At 50.6% G+C, this 14,560-nt stretch overlaps 1 protein-coding gene across 4 annotated transcripts in view; it reads left to right on the top strand.

Moving 5' to 3' along the window:
* The first annotated feature begins 751 nt into the window (after nt 1-751).
* Cdhr3 (cadherin related family member 3) overlaps nt 752-14,560 on the top strand; it is a 58,478-nt gene continuing 44,669 nt past the window's right edge. For all 4 annotated transcript variants that reach the window (XR_007588779.1, XR_007588780.1, XM_050122333.1 and 1 more), the window contains exons 1-4: nt 752-884; nt 6,410-6,609; nt 9,657-9,822; nt 11,309-11,406. Coding sequence is in view for 2 of the 4 variants with exons in the window: in XM_050122333.1 (XP_049978290.1) it covers nt 776-884; nt 6,410-6,609; nt 9,657-9,822; nt 11,309-11,406 (573 nt within the window). In the remaining 2 variants the exon portion in view is untranslated. The remainder of the gene's footprint in view (nt 885-6,409; nt 6,610-9,656; nt 9,823-11,308; nt 11,407-14,560) is intronic.

Consider the following 14,560-nt stretch of genomic DNA (forward strand, 5'->3'; position numbering starts at 1 on the left):
CACCTCCGGGAATGTTTGTGAGCTAGTTTCTAAACTGCTTCATTGAGGTGGGACGATCTACCCTAAATATGGATGGTGCCATTACACAGGCTGGGGTTGCAGATTAGCTAAAAGGGAGTCAGCCAGCTGAGCACCAGCATCTCTCGCATGCTGTCTGACTGCAGCTGCAGCGCGCCAGCTGCCTGAGGTTGCTCCTAAGCCCGCCTTCCCCAGAAGTCCATTCCCTCCACCTGTGAGACAAGACCAGCCTGTCCTGCCTTGAGCCGCTTGTGCCAGGTTTTTGTTATAGCAACAGGCAAAGTAACTAACCGGTGTCAAGGGCCACCTCGCTTCACGGAGATACTGGGTCCCAGCTCTTAGCGACTGTCTGAGTCTCAGGGAGTTCCAGGTCTGAGTCCTACTCATCTCAATCCAGTCAGTAGAGACCCCTCATGTGCAGCTCCGATTGGGCAAATGACAGCAGGCCTGGTTGGTCACAGGGAGGTTGAGACCACCGTGTTCATGACAGGGACATGCAGCCACCATCTCAACGTGTCCCTTTTGCTCTTCTGACTTCTCTTGAGCTCTCTGTGGAGACATCGGGATGAGGACTTTGGGGACAGACCTTAGGCTAGCTAGCTGGCCTGTGGGACAGCAGTTTACCACACACGTAGGTCATCAAAGAACAAACAGACGACAGTGTTTAGCGTCTCCTTTAGTTACCACCAAGGCCTGTTTGACTCTCTGCCTGGCAACCAAGTCATGAGGGGAAGGAAGATTGTGGTGTCTGGAATAGATGTGGGTTAGAATGCTGGATGAAGATCCTGGACAGCCACACACACACAGGGACCCATCCAGTATGCGGGGGGCAGTTATTGTTCTTGCTGTCCTGGGAGTCACCTCAGGTAGGAGCTCTGTGCACTCTGAAGCCTTGCCTGGCCTGCTTGCGTTGCTGGACACCATTTCGTGAGGATGCCCTCAAAGAGGACTAGGCCACTGTGAGGCTGCACTCCTGTGAGGGTTTCTCAGCTGTGAGGAGTGACAGGCAGCCACTTTGGGGTGGCCAGCAACTTGGGGCCAGGAGTCCTGGAGCAGATGTGCTTAGAGGTAGCTGGTTTAGGGTGGCCTGCACCCTGGGGGCCGGGGGTCCTGGAGTGGATGCACTTGGAGGCAGCTGGCTTGGGGTGGCCTGCACCCTGGGGCCAGGGGTCCTGGAGTGGATGCACTTAGCAGCAGCTGGTTTGGGGTGGCCTGCACCCTGGGGTGCACTTAGAGAACCACAGCAGAACCCAGGCTTGTCCAAGCCTCACTCTGTTGTGACTGGCCTGGGCAAGGAGTCTTTCTGAGAACTAAGGTGGGGAAGGGCTTCTCAGAGCCCAGCTGTGTCTGGACATCAAGTCAGTTTTTGTGACAGTTTTCCTTCAAGGCATTGACTTGGCAAGTCATCTTTCCCGGAAACAGATATGGAGGGGCAACTGTCCCCCCAGGAGCAAAGGCCAGTCTTGATAGGCCCAAGACTCTACCTGACACTTCCTATATTCTGTGTTCCCCATTCAAGAGCTTCAAGAATCTTGGGTTATTATTTTTTAAAGATGTATTTATTTTTATGTGTGTTGGTATTGTGTGAGGGTGTCAGGTCCCCTGGAACTGGAGCTACAGACAGCCATGAGCTGCCATGTGGGTGCTGGGAATTGAACCCAGGTCCCCCAGGAGAGCAGCAAGTGCTCCCAACCCCTAAGGCATCCCTCCAAGCTCCGCGGAACATATGTGTGTGTGTGTGTGTGTGTGTGTGTGTGTGTGTGTGTGTGTATGATTTTTTTGAGACAAGGTTTCTCTGTAGCTTTGGTGCCTGTCCGGGAACTAGCTCTTGTAGACCAGGCTAGCTTCAAACTCTCACAGAGTTTTGTATCATTTTTAAAGAATACTTTCAGTTTGGATTATTGAAATTGAGACTTTTAAATTAAATATTATATTCTGAGAAGTAATAGATACATGATAAATGGAATTCACTCACGTTAACTTAGGGATAATTTGCAACTTTGATGAGTTACATACGTGAAACAGTGAGAGAAGGACCTGGGACGGTGTGACGATTTGTGCCTGCGTCCCCTAACCAGAGTTCTGAGATCTGCTCAAATATTCCTTTGCTTCCCTCACGGGTAGGTTAGCTTCCTTTATGTGGGTATTTACATTCAGACCTCAGTATTTGTGGGTAGCTATTTTTCTTCTTTCTTTACATTTGTAAATAAAATCTTCTCTTTTAGCTGACTGTCCTACAACGTACGGATGCTGGTTAGTGCTTTGTCTCACCATCTGTCTAACGGTTTCCCCGTGGATTCGAATGCACTTGCGGGAGCAAAGTCAGCGAACATGGGGAGCCCTCTGCTCCAATGGTTCCACGTGCCATTTCTTTTTCTTACTGAACTGCCAGCCTGTCCTTGCTGACCATTTACAGCTAATGAGAAGAGTGCTCGCTCCTGCTTCTGCACCCCAAGGCAGGATGCTAGCTGGCTTTTGGTGTCAGGCAGAAATGTTTTCTCCATTTAGGAGATGGTTTTATCTGGATTATTAGTTCTAAATCAAAATGGATTTTTAAATCAAAATGCTTTTCCAAGATCCATAAAAATGAACATTTGGTTTTCTTCTTTTATCTGCTAATAAAAAAAATAATAACTGGGCTTCCTCATATTGAGCCTGCTTCCCCCTGAGGCTTTAGCCTGTGGAGGGCAGACCTACAGAGTTAAAGTAGGCCATGAACGGTCCAGGTGCTTACTTGAGGTAAACATTTGAAGGTTCCCCAGAGTTTCTGAGCTATACTGTTTGTGTTGAGAGGTGGTGACATTTATTGTCACTAGGGAGGAGTGAGCTTACGTGGGATTCGAAGAGCAGCTTCTGTTCGAATCCTGTCACTTGGAATGCTATCAGCAGGTGTGTAGGATAAACAGGTCACACCGTTTGCGAGAACTTGGGTCCTTGGGATTGCCTACGGAAATCTCTCTGGCCTAACAGACTACACACCAAACACTTGTTTCCCACCTCGGCCAAGTCCTAGCTTTTTGATGGACTTCTATGATGTGGTCTATTTATGTTTCATCTTTTTGTCTGAGTCTGAGACTCTGGGTCACCCCAGAACTGCAGAGGCCTGGGGGATTCTGGGTGTGAAAGCAAACATTGTGCACCACCTTCAGCACAGAGGAATATGAACGCAGCCTCAAAGAAGCCAAACAGCCTCCTCTTCTAGGTCTCAAGTCCTAGGTTTCTACAAGGCCCCTGTCAGGCCCTGACACCCCCAGGTCCCTCCTTTTTGCTCTGGTTCTTCACAGACCCTCTCTCTTCCCACTGCACCCTGGAACGGCCCTTGCCTCTGTGTGTTGTCCGTGCCAATGGCTCAGCACAATGCCCACGTGTTCAACATGCTCTAAGGATCTGTCCGGTCTCTGCAGCCACAACGTATCGGTGTCAGGTTTTACACATCTCTTAGCGCCCTGTGGGTCTCCATGATCACGATGGCATCCACTGTGTACTGAATTGAGTTGCTCGTCATCTCTTCGGAGTCCGCCGCATGTGCGTCTGTGTCTTTCACATTTACTGGTGAACCGTCAGCAAATGTGGAGCTCAGATCTTCTGCCTACCTCACATCTGTGCTTGACACAGCCTCCTCCCGTTCTCCTACCAAGACGAGGGAGAGTGAAAGTTTCTGTTTGGGAAGCGATCACGTGACATTCTGACAATGGCTCACAAAGGAAATCCCCAGAGAGCAGAAATGAGACAAGCGCTTGGCTTGACTGTATCCACGGGGAAGAGTTGAGACCAAAGTCTTTGCTCTTCACAAGCACCCAAGGACCACATGTTCTTCACCAGCCAGAAAATGAAGGACCCAGCAGAGGGCCCAGGGTACTTGAACCCGAGGTGTATGGAAGCTGTTTATACTTTTAGAAGCCTCCTCTAGGACACTAGCGTTTGTGCTACCCCACAGCACAGCAGGGTGCTGGGGAGTAAGGGACTTCCTTGGAGTCCAGAGTCTGATGTGAACATGAAACGGCACCAGGCTGCTGCACCGAAGTTTTTCCATGAGCACCAGACAGAGGCAATCATGGGGGTCTTGAGAAAGTTCCCTGATCTCGTCAGCTGGGTTCAAATCTCTGCTGGAAAAGAGGCAGCCTTCAGTGTGATGCGTCTCCTTTGTGGTTTTGCTCTATAGCATTTCCCCCCTGAAACAAACTGTAGAATTGTAGATCTTGTCATTAGGCTCTTGGGGGTGAATAGCAGCCATTTGGGTAGCCCCAGCGCCACAACAGAGTTGACACTGGAGTCTCACAGAAGAGTGGGGTTCAGTTCAGTCACAGGGTAACGCAGGAGTGAAGCCAAAGGTTTCCTGTTTCAGGTCTCTGTTCCACAGAGCAGTTTCCTCCCCCCGCCCCCCCGCCCTCTGTGACTGATGGAGAAGAAGATGGACAGCTTGCTTGTGTGTTTGTCATTCGTGCACATGTGGTGGGGGTGTGTCCCAGAATGCTCAGGACACTAGAGAGCTAACTCTGCAAAGTGGTCCTCTGACCTCCACATGCCAGGTCTCACCTCCCACCTCGGCGTGGGTTCTGGGGATTGAGCTCAGGACGTCAGGCCTGCATGGCCGGCATCTTTACCCATGGATCCCATCTTACTGTCCCTGAAGGAGTATTTGCTGATAGTTTCAGGTGAGGGCAGACTGAGTCTCAGAATCAGAGCTATACTTTAGAGAAACAGGTCGTGCACTACCACATGGTGTTGGGGGCCCAGGGTGGTCAGCTTCCTGTCAGTAATTGAAGTGAAGAAGGCTTTAACTGTCTCAACACTAGATTTCAGGAGGAGGCTCCAGAAGCCCATTCTTGGAAAGGCTGTGATTCATAGGCAACAAGCATTTCATGTGTCAAGATGCTGCAGCCGGCTCTGTATCTGCCAATCCATCTTCACCTGCCTCTTCTTTGCCCATGTGTTAGATGCCAGCAAATCTAATTTGATTCTTATTAAGACACATGTGAAAGTCAAAGTCCATTAAAGCCTCTTTCCTGCTCACCAGACTCCAAAAGAACCTTCTGGAAGGCCAGCCTCAGGATGGAAATGAGGTGTCTTGGGGAGAAGGGTTAGCTTTGAGCCTCTGACCTTTTTGCTACAGCTTGGCTGGCCACCTCTGGGCACATCACGTTGAGATGGGTGCCATGGGACATCCATCAGCCTTACTTGAGGGACCTGAGGGATGAGGGTTAATACTCTGAGCACTGCATCTCACTAATGTACCACTTCAGCACGCAGACCCTGGCCACTGGATTATTGCAATTGCTACCATGGTGACTACTTCTCTGTTGGCAGGGGATCTGGGGAATGGGGCACTGACATTGTACCATGGCTACCTTTATTGTCGGTATCTCCTGTGAATGCTTCCAAGCTTTTTATTTCATTTGCATGATCTTGGCACGTGACCTTATCCTGAGAAGAGGTCACCAGAAGGACAGGGCACCTCTTACAGGAAGTAGACTGCCACACTAGGCCTAGCTTGAGCATATCTGAGACCACAAAGCCCACCTCCACGTGACACACTTCCTCCAACAAGGCCACACCTCCTAATAGTGCCACTCCCTATGGGCCAAGCATTCCAATACGAGTCTATGAGGGCCATTCCTATGCAAACCATCACACCGCCCCAGCTCACTATAGTTAGCAAGATTATAAAAACATGAGAGAATACGGCCTCTGAAGTGGTCAAGTCTGGCACAGTATCATGGGGACCTTAGAATGTCCCCAGTCTTTCCTGTGTGAAGTACACGCCCCCTTAAATGATAAAATTCCATATCTCTGATGAAGTCCAAAGTGATCCATGTGCCCTCCTGACTCTCTCATTTTCTCCTCTGAAATCAGTATTAATCACACTGACTGATCATCCACAGGAAGTCCCTGAACAGCCTCCAGCAACAAACCATCCATTGCCCTTGACATTGGTAACGGCTGAGGACAAATCCCCCGTGATTCTGGAGTCTCTAGTCAGTTCCTACACTCAGTTCTCACATGACCTCATAAATCCAACATTGCCCCAAGAGGGAAAACAAAGTTCCCGAATCTTCTGGGCCACTGCAAGAAGAAGGCGTGATCACCGTGCTAAGGCCTGCAAGAGAGAGGGTGATGTCATCATCACGCTAAGACCTTGAAGTGTTTCCTTTCCTGGCTCTTCATGAGGCTGGGAGGGAGGAGGGAGAACCGGAGCCTTTGTTCCCCCGCGGCAGCGGATTTCATGGCTGCTTGGTCTGGCTGTCTCCTTGGCTCCCAGAAGACTTCACATTTTCGCTTTGCAGTGCCTGGAAAGCATTGGGTCTCGGGGATGACCAGTCCCCTTTGTTGCCATGAAATGGAAGCCAACAGCTGTGTGTTTATGTCTCCTTGTCTCTGTTTAAACCTGCAGGGGAGGCCCTGCACCTGATCCACCTGCCCGCCACTAGGACCGTGGCAGAGAATGCGCCACCTGCGACTTTGGTGCATGAGTTTTCTGTGAATTTATCAGTGTCGTTGTCACCTGTGATGCCAGGATTTCCGATGGTCGCCAACCCAAGCCCCTTCACTGAGGCCTTCAGGGTGAACAGACTATCGGGGACCGACTTCGAGGTGAGCAGCCTCTGGCTCTTGCTTCCCGTCTGCAAAGCAATTCCAGAAACCCTTTCCTCCACCACTGCTCTCGGTTCTCTTCTGCCAAGGAACTCCAGACTGGCTGTGCTAGATGCCCCGACAGGCCTTGGCCTTTCCTTCCCTTCTTCAGCAGTCCCAAAGGAACATGTTCTGACCTCATGTTTTAGTGGGTGGTAGTGTGCACGGGCTGACCCTTTTCTTCAGAAGGGAGGAGGTGAATCTTGACATTTTGGGTTCTGGTGACCTTGAACCTAGGGAGTCTACTCTGCTGTGACACTGTGACTTTTTAGGGGACATTCTGAAAGAACAAGTATTTCTAATATGAAAGACACGCACCCACGTGTAAGCAGAAGTCTCTGTGTCTAGACCCGCAATGTGCGTGTTTGCTCACAGACTTGAGGGGCATGCCACGGTTGCTCTGTTGTCTAGTCTGCCATTTGAGTCTTTCCCAAAGTTCTCACTTCCCCCTAGGGAGAGCCAACCTGAAGACATCTTTAGGATGCCACTGAAGTTGACTCACACACTCCTGCTCTTGAAGTCATCAAGGTACCGTGGTTGTAGCTTTAACATTGTCTCCATCCACAGATGAGGAAAATGAAGCACAGAGAGGCTGAGTGCTTGGCCCTAGCTTGCACAGCTAATATGTACCTGAGTTGTGACTGGAGACCAGGTCGTCTTATTTAATAAAACAAAAACCACATATTTATTGAGCTATTAATTCACGATTAGAACCCACTACTGCCAAGCGGAGAGTCTCCTCAACCTTAAAGGGCTAGTCATGCCCCCTCCCCCCACCATTCTCCTTGACAAGTGACTCTAAGGACAGCTCTGAGCCACCCAGGCAGGGGAAGAATCACAGGTAGGGCTGAGCAGCAGCAGCCAAGGAGCTCTCCAAGGTCCTGTGGAGACCGTGCCTGCCCCTCTAGCCTCCCAGGCCATAGTCTGACGCTGCTCTTTTCCTGTTAACTGTTCCGAGCGCTATGGACCCTAAACTCTGCTCAGCTTCGTTCAGGATGAAGCCAATGCCCACATACACAGAGTCAAACTTACTGTTTCACTCCAGAATTCTGCAGCCCAACTGAAGCTCCCCACTCCTGCCCAGTTCCCTTCCCTGAATTCATGAAGTGGAGCGTGAAGCGATGTTCACCAACCTACAGCTGCCGTGACAAGTGAAATACCAAAAACAGCTCAGCAAGAGGTGGATCCATAAACATTTGTAAATGCTGGTGAGACCAGACAGTTTTTCCATTTGTGTTAGTAGCCACACAACCCCTTGGTTCTGAGATGGGTACTTGCTTCCTGCGGAGTGCCCCAGCTAGTTCCCAAGGAGAGGGAAGCGGCAGTAGGTGATGTGGAAGGAAAAGGTCCATCTAACAGGATTCAGAGAAGGCGCCAGGCTGAGCAGGAAGCTGGTGGATAAAGGAGGAGGACTGGACTGTCTACAGGCCAGCGGGGTGTTGTGCTCCCCACCAGTTTCTGCTACCCAGGGGTCAAGTCAACCTTTGCACAAGGTTCTTACTGCCGGATGGTGTTGATCACAACCCCCAAATCAGCCCACTCAAGCTTCTCAGTGGCCTTGTGAAGCAGGTGTTATCTTCATGTCACAGATGGGGAAACTGAGGCATGGAAAACCACTTAACAGGAAACTGAGCTTTGAAGTTGGTCGATTGGGCTCACAGTCCCTGCTTATGGTGGTGCTATTCTGCCTCCTCATCCGTAGACAGAACAGACAGAACAGACGGCCCAGCTCTGATTAACTATACACAGACGGGCTCTCTGGAGACGCCAGACGACCTCTTCCCTTTCTACCCTCACCCGTCCTGTCTTCCACGTACACACCTGTGGCTACCACCTCTTCTTATAACCGGTCTAGATCTCACAAGGTCAAACCTGATACGCGCCACCTCCTCCATGCAGCCCTCTCTAAACAGAGACAGCCTTCAACAAAGTCCTCTCCCTCCTGGTCCTCACCTCTGCTACAAAGTGTCAGCTGCTCGCCTAGCACAGGGATGGCTCCCTGAGTTATAATCACATGGAAACAAAAGCAGAAGGGAAAGCGACTCCCCTGAGGCACACCGAAGTTCAGCAGAGCCAAGGACCAGAGCCGAGTACTTTCATCACAGGATGCAATTGTCCTGGTATCAGCTGCCAAAGCTCTGGAAGAAAGACCGTCCTTCAGCTAGGGTTAGAGTGCGCTGGTACAGGAGTAGCCTAGTGTGTGTGAGGTTCTGGGTTCAATCCCCATTAATGTGAACGAAAGGAGAGAGATGGGGACAGAGAGGAGAGGGGGAGGGAAGATGGAGGTGGAGAGGACAGGAAAGACAGATTAATCTTGGAAGTCAGCTTATTCTGACATCTACTCCTATAGCAGCATGCCGCAGACTGGGTAACTTATAAAGAAAAGAAAGTGATTTTTTCCTGTTCTGGAGACCGGGAGTCCAAAGTCAAGACCAGGGCCATCTAGCTGCAGAAGAGCGTGGTCAACACACCATGGTGAGGGGATAAGGGAGAGAGTGGGGTGGTTAAACAGGAAAAGCAGCTTGGCTCTGTAACCCACTTTTGTGATAAAGCATTGAGAATGTTCACCACCCACCGTCTCTAACCCGTTAGCTCACACCAGCGTGATGCAACACCAGTCATTCCTTTCCAACGGGGACATTTTAGGGGACAATTAAACTACAGCGATGCCCCTGAGCTTGTAGGAGTTGTGTCCAGGGTAGCTAGGGGCCTGTCTTGGGGTCTAGTGCTAAGTGTGGTAGGTTTTAAAATTCCGAGGTTTTCCATCTCCAGTTAATTGCTCCAGAATGTCTCCAGAAAAGTTTTCTTTCCTAAGAAAAGCAGCATCACCTACAGGAGTGCCTTCTGGGGCTTATGTCGGAAGGACTAAGGCTGCCCTGTCAGAGGAGAGGCCCCCTCTGAAAGTGAGGATGGTCACTAGGAGCAGGTGGCTCCCTTCCTAGTCAGAGCCCCTCGCATATAATGCAGGCTTTTCGTTTTCATGCTGAGAGTCTCATATTCTGTTCCAGGTTGTCACCAGTGGGAAGGAACAACTAGACTTCGAAACAGGACCCAAAGTTTTCGATTTGCAGATTTATGTGAAGGATGATGTGGGTGTCACAGACTTGCAGGTCCTGACCGTCCAGGTGACAGATGTGAACGAACCGCCTCAGTTTCTTGGCAACTTGGCGCAAGGTGAGACATACCAGACAGTGGCATCAGAGAGGACCCTGAGGGACAGAGTCAAGCAGAGCAAGCAGCGGTTTCCTCAGAAAAGGCAGCTGCCTAACAAGCAGGGAAAAATGAAATTTCTTCCCCAGCACACACAGTCACGACATCCAGCAGCTTTTAGAGCCTTGTGTCTGTGCTTCTCTCTCTCTCTCTCTGTCTCTCTCTCTCTCTCTGTCTCTCTCTCTGTCTCTCTCTCTGTCTCTGTCTCTCTCTCTCTCTCTGTCTCTCTCTCTCTCTCTCTCTGTCTCTCTCTCTCTCTCTCTCTCTGAGTCCTGGGAAGAATGCTGAATGCAGGCACCTCAAAATGAAACCTTTTAGCTGATCCTGGGCTCAGCCCACCACAGTTTGCCACCTTTCTGCAGCCATGGCTCAGCTGTCTTCTTGTACATCATGGACTCTCTGGGCACGATATGCCCTGGGCCTGCCTGGGAGACAGTGGGGATGCCAAGGATGGAAATCTGGGGACATAGCTTGGCGGTAGAACGCTTCCATCACACGCATCACGCCGTGAGTTCAATCGCCAACATCACAGATAAAAGGACAAGGGGTGATGGTTTGGCTGAGCAGGGAGAGCCTCTCATTATGCAGTCCCGGCAGCCTGTTTCCATATGCAGCACAGACCTCGAACTGGAAGGAGAGCTGATCAGCAGAGCTGTTCCTGATCTTCACACACACGCTATGGCGAGCTCACAAACACACGGCACACACAGACACCGATCAAAAACCTAATAACAATAAAAATAAAGAAGATGGAAATAGGGCATTTCCCATCAGATCACCGCAAGGTGTTGGCTGTGTGTAGTGAGCTCTCGGAACAATGAGAACCCAGGTCCATTGTTTCTCCTGGGCTCTCCCTGAACTCACAGCGCAGACCTCATCTGTTTACCCAATGTCTCTTGGCATCTGAAGGGCTTCTGATCTTAGCAATCCTCTCAAACCAAACTCTTTACCTGCCAACCCACCCTTCTGTGTCCTAACCCCCACCCTTCTGTGTCCTCACCTCTACTCCACCCTTCTCTGTGTCCTCACCCCTACCCCACCCTCCTCTGTGTCCTCACCCCTACCCCACCCTTGTCTTCATATCTGTTGCCTTCTGCTGGTGTCCACGTGTGTTTCACAGGTTCACTTTAACATAAAAAGATGGATCTGAATGTAACTATCAATCACACTGGAGGCACTAGAGTGACTCCCAGCTTCCCTCTCATCTTGGTCCTCTTTCCCGCTAACAACAGTCCGGGTCACCTCCCAGTGGAGGAGTTACTGAAGGTGTGACACCTAGCATTGTGTAATCTCCAACAGCTTGGCTCAGGCCGCCTCTCCCTGGGTCTTATCTTGGCTGATCTCTGTCCCGAGATGCCTTGTTGGTTCCCTTTAGTTACAGTGTCTGGGAGGCCTGGGGTTGGAGTTCCCTATCTGATGAGACACTCTTATTCCCTTTGACTTGGAACAGGTTTAAACCTCTATGTAACAGAAAGAACAAATCCTGGATTCATCTACCAGGTGGAGGCCTTTGACCCAGAGGACACAAGCCAGAACGTACCCCTCAGCGTAAGTTCCCTAAGCTGCTGCTGTGCACACCAGCTTTGGGGCAGGAGCCTGCCGGCCGAGCCTGCCGGCCAAGCCTGTCAGGTGGGCAGCGGGGTCAGCACCGGGATGTACTGCACTTCTAAGGTCGAGCCAGGGCTCTGTGAGTGTGGCTCTTTGTGATTTGGGACAAACTCTCAACCTCGTTGAGCTCCTGTGCTTCCTGAGCGACAGTGAAAGCCGGAGAGCGGGTGGCACAGGCAGGGCTAGGTCACGTGAGAGGCTGCATGTGAAGCCACCCGGCCCAGGCCAGGCAGAGCTGGCAGCATTCCCTTTCAAGATGATGCAAAGCCATCCTGCTATTTTGAACACGAGCACAAAAGGTACACCCCCAAACCAGACAGTGACGTCCTTCCTAAGACAGCCGAGCTTGCCACAAAGACGTTTTCCTTTTCAAGGGAAAATCAAGTCTCAGGGATTTTCGGTGCAGACAGGGACTGGGGAGACTGTTGCCTCCCCATCTAGTCTGAGAAGGCTGAGAGCTCCTTGCTCCCACTTAAAATCCTTCCCTCTTGGAACTGGGTCTTTTGGTCCCAGCAACCCCAGGTGAAGCCTCTTAGCCTTTCCTGGAAAGGGTGCCTTGTTTTGCTTTGCTGAGGCTGAACTTGCCCTGCAGCTGCCTGGACCAGCCTGGAGGAAAACAGGAAGGTTTACCAAGGGCACAGGTGCCCGGCTGCCAACCCCGCCCTCTAGAGAAGAGCACGCTGAAACAGGGCAGTCAGGCTGTAGCAACACTGGCAGAAAATGGCAGCTAATGACCACGCAGGTGGGATGTTTAAGAGGACGAGAAGGGAGGTCTGTGTTAGAATGGGCTAGGATGCCATGTTTAAGAGGACGAGAAGGGAGGTCTGTGTTAGAATGGGCTAGGATGCCATGTTTAAGAGGACGAGAAGGGAGGTCTGTGTTAGAATGGGCTAGGATGCCATGTTTAAGAGGACGAGAAGGGAGGTCTGTGTTAGAATGGGCTAGGATGCCATGTTTAAGAGGACGAGAAGGGAGGTCTGTGTTAGAATGGGCTAGGATGCCATGTTTAAGAGGACGAGAAGGGAGGTCTGTGTTAGAATGGGCTAGGATGCGATGGTAAAGGAGGGGACAGGGAGAAGAGGAAGGGGGCAAGAGAAAGGGGAAAGGGGTGTTTGTCCTGGAGAGAGAGGAGACAGGCATAGCCCATAGGCAAATGGCAGCTTATAAAGGTAAAGGGGGAAACCCCGTGTTAGGGTGAGGCGCTTAATTTTATCTGGGCATGTCCATCAGGTGAATCAAATGGGGTTTTTGATTGCTGAGCTTTGGTAGTCAGCCTTTTAGGAGAATTAAGTGGCCAAATAAGGGACTACAACTTGGTGGCTAGCTTTAGGAATGGATCTAATGGTTTTTAGCAAGGCGGGGGTGGGGGGGTGGGTGTGTGGACGACGACAGTGGGGAGCAAGGTCTGCCAGAGCCGCCTGCTCTGGTGGGCGAGTGACCTTTCAGGAAGTGATAGCACCCCACAGACCGTGTAAAAGGGGGTGCATCCAGAAGCTGCTACCTTTGCTTCTTCATTGGGTCCTTTTAAAAGAAACTTGATCAGCACCAAATTGTATGTTGTTTCAACCACGCTTGTCCATTACAGTATTGCCCTGTGCAACTGGAGACCAATGCTGGCATATGTGTTTCTCAGTGTTTTCATGAAGTCAGGTGGCGTTAATCATTGTTAGATCACAGACCCTCTATCTCTCCTCCATCGCAGAAATCAGGTCACACAGCCCTGCAGTCCGTCCCTTAGGACAAAGAACCGGCAGGAACCTGCAGCGATGCAGCCCAGCCCCTCCCATCCCCTCCGCTGTCCAGGACTGAACCAGTACCTGCCTCCCAGAATACAGGCTGAGTGACAAGGGGGTACTTCCCACCGTTCCCTAGAAACCCAGGGCTCAGAAAGGTCACTTTGTTAACGGATTCGAAGGTTCTTTCCTTCGGGATTCCTGTCACGCTAAACACAGCAAATGTCTCTCCTAAGGAAACTGTTCTTTGGAACTTGAAGGGAGGAGGCTCCCTCTCCTGCAAGGCCCTGCCATGCTGCCTACTGTAACTCCCGCACTCATGCTCCCCACCGCACACAGATACACACACAAACACATACACACACACACACACACACACACACACACACACGTTGTGACTGCAAGCTGTCCTTCCTGATATGACTCCCCTGTCAATTCTTCTATTCAGACCTGTTCTTCTGTTCTTTCTCTCTAAGTTAGCGTAGTTATAATATAGCTCAATTCAATATGTATAACTACCATCAAATGACATATGAGATAATTATTCACTTTCCCCACGATCTTAAAACATGGTGTACGCTTTACTCCTGGGCTCACCCATTAGACCAGCCCCATTTCAGGTGCTCGGTGGTGACGGTGACACAGGGTGATGGCTGGTGGGGGTGCCCAGGCTTTTATCTTGATATAGTTAGATTCCCAGGGGTTCTTCCTGGATTCTGATGAGGACACAGGTGGCTGGGATCCAGAGGCTGCACACAAAAGGAAAGATGCTGTCCCTGGGAGCTTTCTTCCGGTATCCACTCTGTTTTTTTCCCACCTGCTGAAGAAGGCTTGTGAGAAACCCCATTCCCACGCCTCCTCCATCCCGCTCCTTGCCAACAGCCCCTTGGCTGCAGCTGAGGCTCCTTGGAGGCTCTGAGGATACGTATAGATTTTGCAGCTGGTGGCAAAGTGATCTAGTGTACAACCCCTCCATTAGAGAGTTTTCTCAGACCTGTCCATTAAGGAGGCCTTTTGCATGAAATGAAGTGTGCTTTGTCCTCACCAGGGCAAATGAAGGATTAAATTAAAAGGGCAATAACCTCACTGCTAGGAGAACATCAGAACATCCTGACTTATATCTTCCTGCTCACGACGGTGGGAGGAGTCTAGCCGTTCCTTTATTCTAGGAATCCTCTATGCCAAATGGACTGATAAAGGTCATGGATAGACAGAATTTTGTATTTCTTTGTTTATTTTCTTGTTTACTGTTAGTGTGTGGGGAATATGCATGTGAAGGTCAGAGAACAACTTTTATTATTATTTATGTATTTGTTAAAGATTTCTGTCTCCCCCCCCCCCCCCCCCCCCGCCCTCCCTTC

The sequence above is a fragment of the Alexandromys fortis genome, unplaced genomic scaffold (genome assembly GCF_014885135.2).
Source record: "Alexandromys fortis isolate MF-2015 unplaced genomic scaffold, M_Fortis_MF-2015_v1.1 scaffold_201, whole genome shotgun sequence".
Classification (NCBI taxonomy): domain Eukaryota; kingdom Metazoa; phylum Chordata; class Mammalia; order Rodentia; family Cricetidae; genus Alexandromys; species Alexandromys fortis.